We start from the raw sequence: 8,959 nt of genomic DNA, 5'->3' as shown, positions 1-8,959 counted from the left end.
TCATCAATTATTTATATTTTTTTTAAATCAAGTTTTCATATAAAACCTGAGTTAGAAATCAGAAAGGATTGAATTTTGAGTTTTAATGCCATAGAAACCAAAGAACCTCGGACCATCAACCACTTGGAAATGAATTTCAAGTCGACCAGAACTGTTTATGTTACGAATATGAGCTTTATGACAAGCTGAATTATAGTATCAATCAGACTCAAACAAACAGAATTAGAATGTTTTCGGTAAGTTACGTGTGATATCAATGTAAACAATTTTAATGTAATTTAAATCTTTGAAAGACTAATTTTACGTCACAAATTTTCATATGATCAAATTAAAGCAAAGTGAATTTTCAAAGTATAGTCACTCACGTTTTTATTAACCTATGCAAATTATTTCGCACAACATATCAAATTTACAAAGTTCATGATAGGATGAGATATTTAAAAAAAGTTACAGACATAAACCTTCATCGGTAGACTGTGCTACTTTTTCCTTCTTGTCAAACCTTGTCGTATTGTAGCTGCGAGATTAATCTTGCTTCACATCTACACTTCCAGGTTTAACAGGTTCTGCTGGAGTTGGTTCAGCATCTGTCTCAGCCTGCTATAACATTGGCATCTTGTAATTTCGGTTCATATTTGAATTCATGGAAGCTTCAAACGTGATATTATCAGCACAAAATTGTAAGCATGTACATAATCAACACTAGCATTACAGACCAGGCGCATCATGCAAACACCAAAAACAGAATCCATCATCAAGTTATGTGAATCACCAACACTCAACAACAACTGAAGGGTCACTACCTACTTGTTTAAATCACTCCTTTAACCAGAGACCAAAATCCATTTAACCAAATAAATGACAGAAGGATGAACAGATTATTTCTCAACTAGGAGATGCATATGATCATTGGTAACATAAGCCCATGTCAGCTAAGTCAAAATACCATACTGGACAAGAGGCATTTGAAAATTGCTAAAATTGTTCCTGCCATATTATAAAATGTCTTTATAAATGATCAAGACCGATCCCCAACAATCATGTATTAACTAACATAAGATAAAAGGTAGCACTAGCAGAATACACATCACTTCGGATTCAAAGTTTTCCACATTAATTTCACCAAATTACAACCAATTATTTCTATTATTTAATAAAAAAAATATTTAAACTCACAAAAACAGCATCACAACAGGAGGCCAGGCCACAGAATCCTACAGATACTCCAGTAATTCTACATCTATCCCCATATTCCTGTACTAGGATCAGGTTTTCCACTTTTCCAAATCTTTAGACACAATGTTGAACCTCTTTGAATCTGAGCCAACAACTGGTACAGAATGGTAAAGGCATCATCAATATTCAAATTTTACAGAATTCAATTTCTAAACCGCAATGCTGGTGAGTGGTGACAGCTTTCAGAACTGTAACCAAGAACAATAATATTTTCTTTTCTTTTTTTAAATCAAGGCAGGATTACTTAAATGCTAGTAGGGTCATAATATTTGGAACCAGATCCCAGCATTATCCAAGTAGTATCACTTGCATTCTTAACACTCATAAACAGTGTTCCATAATCCACATTTTTAGCATGGATCCACATATCCTGATTGATTTAAAATTTTGCTAAGAACATAAAGTCTAAACTAACAAAAGCACCACGGATGAAATGGTTATTCCAAAGCATTTAGGCAGGCCTTAGTTGATCTAATGGATTGGTAATGTGTTTCTAGTGAATCTAATAAAACCTCAAATGTCTGAAGCTTCTTCTCCATGTCCGCATAAGTTTTAACCATGTCTTGACATCCATGATTCACCCATGATATTCAGAAAGATCCACAAAACTAACACAGCTGTCAGTCATTGCACAAGGATGTGTTACAACCACATACTGTTAATTGTGGGATGGCTGATGTTCCTAAGAGATCCCAGAAAGTGATACATTGTGATGCCACTCCCAAAAGCAAGGCAAAAAATGGGGAGAGCCTCCATTTCAAAAGTTCCATGGGTCACACGTAGGCCATAGCTGATGTGGGACTCATTTTCATTAATCCTTTCCTGACAAGTTGTTAAGCGTGATCCATGCCCAAAAAGGGATCCATGCCCCAGCATCACATTGGTTAGTTCCTATTTACTAAGCAAATATGTCCCTTGTTGACCAGGATGAAATCATGGATTATTTCACCCTACTAGAAAACAAAAGAATTTTTCCTTCCAAATGACTAAAGTGAGCACTAATAAATTCTCTGACATTGCTATCCGGTTGAGCACTGGTGTTACAGTTGGAAAGGAATTTGGCTAGAGGTCCTAGGTTGAAGAAGAAAAGGGAAGCCAAAAAAACAAGAAACAACCTCTTAAGAGTGCGTTTTGTTTGTTTCATGTTTCATCATTTCCTTCACAAATTCTCTAAAATACTTCACAAAATGAAGTATTTTAGCAGTTGTGAAGCCTGTTTTCATCATTCTCTATACAATATCTGAAAACAAGGTTTTAAAAAAAGCAACAACTTTGTTACATTACTATTAGTCCATAGAAATGTCATTTGTTTCCATTCTACAAAGGCATCTTTTTGTCATTATAAATAAACATTAAACGAAATCAGAAGCGAAAATTTCCACTTACTACAAGCACACGAAAATTTCACAGAAAGGATCACAGTCTCCAATCCTCCATTATTTTAAGTTCAACACAAGGTGAAATGGACAAGCTTAAACAATGCTATTTGTATAGAAAAACAACAAAAGGCATTGAATCACTTACTTTACTAACCCTATTGGGTGTAGGCTTGTATGGACATGCAGGAGGAGCCCTTTCCGGTTTTCTGTACTCCCAACCAAAAAGGCCATAGATTTTTCCCTGATTACACACATTAACATTCAACAACCATAATTATAGATTTCATTTATTATTATTGGTAAACTAAAAATAATAAATCAAGAAAGGTGAATATAGTATAATCGAGTTACCATGATAAAATCGAAGAGAAGAGGGAGAATGTTGACTATTGGAACCAGGAAGAGGGGTAACAAACACGCCAAGCAAACCTAAATCACATTCAATTTTATTTTAAAATAATAATAATAAAACCGTGAAATTGATCGCGGAAATGGATTGAGAAAATGAGAGGGAATACCATGCTGAGATGAAGTTGCGACTTGCGAGCGAAACCGAGTTGACGCTAAAACCGAGAACGGTTGATTCAGTTGCGGTGAGAGCTGCAAAGGTGAGAGAGAGCGTGACAATATGGTCATTTCCAATTCACGCCTCAAATTAAATATATGGACTGTTCGGCCCTTCATTTTATTCATTTGGCCCATGGGCCGCATGATGAGGGAACTCACAACAACTACTACTGTGCTGCTTAGTTTTTATAACTGTCCTGTTTCTTTTTTAAAATCAAATTTTTAGAATTATATTTAATATATTTTAGAAATTAAGTTTCAAAAAGTGCAGATATGTTAAATATTTGGAAATAAGATTAACTTCGGACCCATAAAGGATACACGTGATTTAAAAATATATATGTATTTATAAGACATTTTAAATTTTAAATTTTTAAAAATTATTTTTAATTAAAAAATTATGCATACTGACTTTTAAATATTAATTTTTAGAAAATAAAAAATTATTTTTGACAATTAAATATAAAATTTAATGTTTAAAATATATTAAATTTATTTTTGAAAGTTAAATATTAAAAGTAAAAAATATATAAATAAATAATCAGTAATTTGCTTGCTACAATGTTTTCAATGAATTTCATTATTGAGTTGAGACCATGAAAAGGATGGAAAAAAAAAAAACTCTTAACATTCGTTAGTCAATTTTTGAACATGGATTGGATACATAATAAAAAGTAAATGATATTTTTTAAAATATATTTTATACGTTTTAGTACTTGTTAATAAAAATCATTATAAATAAATTTTACTAACAATAAATTTTCTAATATATTTTTTTACTGTTAATTTAAATTTATCAAAAAATATAAAAATTATGTAGATTTTACTTCCTTTTTACTCATATATTAATATTTTTACTATTGTATTTTTTAATAAATTTTAGTTAATAATAAATATATTACTAACATTTATCATAAATTTTATTACTGACATTCGTTAAAAGAAATCTAATTATTAATTTATATTGCCACCGAAAAATCTACACAATAAAACCACTCGATCAATCACGCACGTAAAAAGTTGGTAAGATGTCCAGTTACGATATACTTATAATAATTAAAAAACTAATATGTGATGTTTAATTCTTCTTATCTGCAATTGCTATTAAAAAATATAGGTCATTAGATTCTTTCATAACTTAAAATTGTCTTGAGAAGAAGAAAGAAAAAAGGAAAAACTTTGAATATTGTCACATTAGAAGAACATTCTAACGAGTGTATTTTAGTTTGATTTTCAATTATAATCACGTCTCAGGCAAGAAAATTAAAAGATATATTTCAAAAGTAATTATAAAGTTGACACAAAATAAAAAGGTTTAATCATGTTATTTATGATTAATGATATCATAAATTTATTCAACTTTTACAATACGATATGTAATTTATGTCATGTCTTTTATATAAATAAATTAAATAATTAAAATAGTACATAAAATTATATAGCTTAATTGCTAAACATACATGATAAAAATTTAAATTATAAAATTTTTACGTTCTTAAGCTTTAATATTGAACTTGAATTTTTTTAACCTTATAATTGTGTTGATAAGTAACGATGAATTGTGATAAGTTAAGTTTTATTAATCTTGAATTAAAATAAACACCCATTAAGTATTCATGAAAGGAGGGGACCCCATTAAGTCACGTGGGAAATTCTAAAAAACAAAGATTAAAAAAAGTGAAAATTCCGACCTGCCGGATTCGAACCAGCGACCTAAGGATAGCTGTTGGATCACCCACTACAGTCCTCCGCTCTACCAACTGAGCTAAGGTCGGATGTATATGGGGTTTGCTGCTTATATTTGAGAAAGGCTCTACAAAGATTAAAGAATGTCGATTAGATTTGTTTCAGGAGCCAAAAATAAAAATAAAAATTATAACAATAAATACATTAATATTTTAAAAAAACTTTATTTAATATTTGTTTTTAGATATTTGACAAATATTACTAGAAAACTTGTTTACCTTTAACTTTAATTAAAATGTAATATGAATTAAGAGCAGACAAGATTAAGTGTAATTCTTAATATTATTTTCTACATAAAATTGAAATTTCATTTTAATTGTCATTACCAATTTTTATTGTATAAGTCAACGAAATGAATTTTTTATTTTTATTATAAAACTATCACTAACATTACCCAAAAATTATAGTGTTAAATTTGTATCGTTATTTTTGCAACTATTCACTAGGATGACAGAAAATGTCAGGTAACTTGTCAAAAAGAAAAAGAAAAAGAAAATCAAAAGCATAAAGGAGGACAAAGAGTGGGGATTATTTATCACCAATGTTGCTTAACCACATCTATTTGCTAATTAGGAAACATTTCATCTTTTTCACTTTATTAATGGTTCGACTTCGAAAGCTCTTCATCTATTTGTTGATCTTTTGATTATGGGCCTCCACTTTCCGCATTATAATCGTCTCCATTATGCCATGCATCTTTAACAAGAAATCACGCATGCTATTTTGGAGGAACATGTCATTTCTCCAATTCACATAACACAATTAAGTTGCCATTTTAGTTTGTTTTCCCACTTTCTTTTTGCCTTTGTATATGTCTTGATTACTATGATCCGCGTGATAACACTGTTCCTTTTCTTCAGGAGCGCATCACAGAGGATATCAATAACTATTCAAGAGCAAATTACTCTTTATACAAATAAACGATAAATTTGCATAAGTTTTTGTAATAAAAACAATGTTGTGATAAGCACAAATTATAAAAAATAAAAGTAATTTGCTATACATTTATTGTTTAAGGCCTGTTCGACAAAAAGTATCAACAATTTATAAAAAACAGTCTATAAGTTATTTTTAGCTTATTTCAATAACTTTTTTTGGTATAATTTATTAAAAGAATTTTTTTTAGCTTATTTTCATTATTTTAAAAAAAGTTGATTATATTTCAAATTTAGTGGGTCAGTGTCAATGATATCCTTGATCATTAGATCATTGTAGCAGTCTGAAACTAGACTAGTATTGCTGATTGATTCAAGAAGATCATGGCAGACCCTTGTGGTGAGAATCTGCTGAAACACTATAGAAGTTTCTTTGCAATAAATCGAAGAACCCATTGGAGTCTCAGAAGTCAGAACAAGTGCAATTTTAGTTTCTCTGATAAATATCATTGTAGATTGTTTCGCGTGAATCAGACTCTCTCAACACACTTAACACAAGTTGACCAACAAAAGAAAAACAACAAACTTAACACTAAAATGACAAATCTCATTTTCATCATTAAAATGTCTAACATTATTATAAAATGAATAATGTGCTTATAATATTCGCACTCACGCTGGCCCAATACTCCTCGGCCTAATCGCTCTTCATTGCACCTTGATGTTATTATTTTCTCTTATCTCCCTTTTTTTTTTCATTGTTCTAAGCCGAAAGAGAAACATAACAAATACGAAAAATCCTCACAATCTTGTGTCTAGGAGGGCTCTATCCCGTACACTTGCATTAATGTAATGTCAAGGGAAGTGCCTCATCTCATGTTATCCCTATAAAAAAGAAATTAATTAAACTCTCTCAAAAATACCACAACACATATATAACAAATCTCATTAAGGGCACCTAAGGCATCCCTAATTTATTCACTTATTAAGATTTAAGCCCAACACTCAGGTGTTAGTGTGTGGTCTCTTTTGGGGTCTTGGCAATAGTTATAAACCATGTGGTGTCTTTGCACCCATCTCATGGCCCAATGCTGTTGCTTGGTCAACCCACCAGACCTATATGGCGAGGCTGAGACTGGATGACACCAACGAGAGGCATAGGCTGAACAACCACTAGCTTTGAAGTTGGTGTACCTTGCAACAAAAGGTTGGTATTTGTAATCAGCTTTGTACTTTCCATCTTCTGTTGCCCATGACGAGGCATCCCATATAGAACCATAAAGCCACATCGGCCGTAGTGGAAATGTTGCACCACTCTTCCTTGGGTACCTCCTTATAGGCACATCATCCACAAGGAATCTGAGACATTGTTTCACGAAGTCAGTAAAAGCAGTTAATAAAACTCACTTTTAATATGGTTCTGGTGATTGTATAACTATAATGTTACAGTGAAAATAATTTTATTATAACGTCGGTGCCCATAAAGTATATCACTAAATTAATGTTACTTCATTTGTTAGGAGTAACCAGATTTTAAAAAAAATGATAATACGTGCCCTGAGGAATCAAAAATAAAAATATTTTGTTAAAAAATATAAAAATTCACTAACTTTTCTGTTTTTTTAATGCATTCCAACGCATTTCATCAAGGGAACTGGTCAACAGTACTTTTTTATTATTACCCTGCACCCATAATGGTTCTATTTCTTCCTTTCTGTGCTATTCATCTGATATTGATTTTATATGATTAAACCTGACAAAGCCTCCTTTGCTTTTCCTCCTTAATTTCAGAGAAAACGAAATTCTTTTCCTTTCAACTTTTAGAATATCACTCTGTAGTGCCTTAACTGTGATACCCTTTTATAAGAACCAATCGAATCATAGCCACAAGCACAAGTTTATACTGTTATTCTTTTTATGCTCCTTCCTATTTGCTCCAGTAGAAAATGAAATGTTGCCTAACCTGTCTGTACTACTTTTTTTAACTAGGACTAAAAAATCTAGGCATTTCGAACACTATCATACAGTCATACGCATACACAGTAAAATGTATAGTAACTTACATGATCTCCTTAGGACTCCACAGTATAGCATAGTGATGAAAATCTTTGGTAGGATCAAACCAAAGATGGAACTTCATCTCTCTGCCAATAATTTTGCCATCCCCACTTCCTCTTATATAAACATTGGTTTGTAAAGTATAAGGCTTTCCAAATGTTGTCCCAAGAAACTCAATATCCACTTCATCATGGAAGCCCGGATGTGCTTCATTGTTAGAAAGCTACCATCAATTAACCAAATCATTAATAAACCTAAACTAAAAGTGAATGTGTAAACTTTCATCAATCAACTTAATACTTCTTTCAAAATCATTTAATCATATCTTACATAAAAAGCTGTTATAACTCCTGCAGTATAGCCAGGGTGAAGCTTAATGGAAGCACCAAAGTACCCGGATCTAAATGGACGAACTGACTTGAATCCACTTCCTGATAACCCAAATATGTGTCACATTTCAATGATATATATAGTAGATAGAGCATTGGAAGTGAATTGAAAGTAATAAGACTCAGACCTGAGGTTCTATCAAGCCAAATTGTTAATGCATTTTGGTCTAAGCTTTGGTGCTGAGGGCCCCAGAGATTTTTAAACCCTTTGTAAAAGCTCATAGACCTGAATTTGGAACTTGGCCAGTAACCAGGTGAAGGTGGCCAATAGGCATTGCTTGAAGAGGCCAAAAAGAATAAAATAGCAGAGAGATATATTAGAGCCATGAAGAAAGGTGAGTAAGCTAAAGTGTAAGGAGTAAGCAGAGTGATGCTGCAATGTATAAATGCAGGGTGCGAGAGTGAAAGGGAGAGAGTGACTGCTCAAAGAAAGGTGCATATGAAAGAAGAGTATGGGAGTACAGTTTGATATAATTAAGAAATTAGTGGGTCCCCCCAACGGTGAAACTGAGGAGAATGAAGGAGTTAGAGAATTATGAATAAATTAAATTTTCTGATATCTTATATTTTTTAATGAAAAATTATTATATATAAATTTTTATTGTGTGTCTAGAACATACGATAAACAAATCGATTAATTATTGATAATTGCAAGACAAAAAGGGAAGGACTTTAATTATGGGATTACATTCAATAACACTTTGCAGGG

The 8,959-nt window shown here is 31.7% G+C and overlaps 2 protein-coding genes and 1 non-coding gene across 4 annotated transcripts; all 3 read right to left on the bottom strand.

Moving 5' to 3' along the window:
* Positions 1-361: 361 nt before the first annotated feature.
* Positions 362-3,258, bottom strand: LOC113873449. 2 transcript variants are annotated; one of them, XM_027511573.1, is made up of 4 exons: positions 3,134-3,258; positions 2,967-3,044; positions 2,761-2,856; positions 362-600 (listed from the first exon to the last, which is right to left on the bottom strand). In XM_027511573.1, exons 1-4 carry the CDS (start codon positions 3,134-3,136, stop codon positions 526-528), a joined length of 252 nt encoding a protein of 83 aa, XP_027367374.1. In that variant the 5' UTR covers positions 3,137-3,258; the 3' UTR covers positions 362-525. The 2 variants fall into 2 exon arrangements, with proteins under 2 accessions (XP_027367374.1, XP_027367375.1); XM_027511574.1 differs by having other exon boundaries at positions 362-597.
* Positions 3,259-4,867: 1,609 nt separating this feature from the next.
* On the bottom strand, positions 4,868-4,957 carry TRNAY-GUA. Its single transcript is given in 2 exon segments — positions 4,868-4,903; positions 4,921-4,957. It is a non-coding gene; the product is annotated as a tRNA-Tyr (tRNA).
* Positions 4,958-6,795: 1,838 nt separating this feature from the next.
* Positions 6,796-8,577, bottom strand: LOC113870835 (probable xyloglucan endotransglucosylase/hydrolase protein 32). The gene is made up of 4 exons (XM_027507330.1): positions 8,379-8,577; positions 8,192-8,292; positions 7,867-8,084; positions 6,796-7,162 (listed from the first exon to the last, which is right to left on the bottom strand). The coding sequence occupies exons 1-4, from the start codon at positions 8,575-8,577 to the stop codon at positions 6,796-6,798; spliced, it is 885 nt and encodes a 294-aa protein (XP_027363131.1).
* Positions 8,578-8,959: the final 382 nt, after the last annotated feature.

This window comes from Abrus precatorius, unplaced genomic scaffold (assembly GCF_003935025.1).
Source record: "Abrus precatorius isolate BTA unplaced genomic scaffold, Abrus_2018 Scaffold7, whole genome shotgun sequence".
Lineage (NCBI taxonomy): Eukaryota > Viridiplantae > Streptophyta > Magnoliopsida > Fabales > Fabaceae > Abrus > Abrus precatorius.
This window is presented reverse-complemented; position numbering and strand designations above follow the sequence as displayed.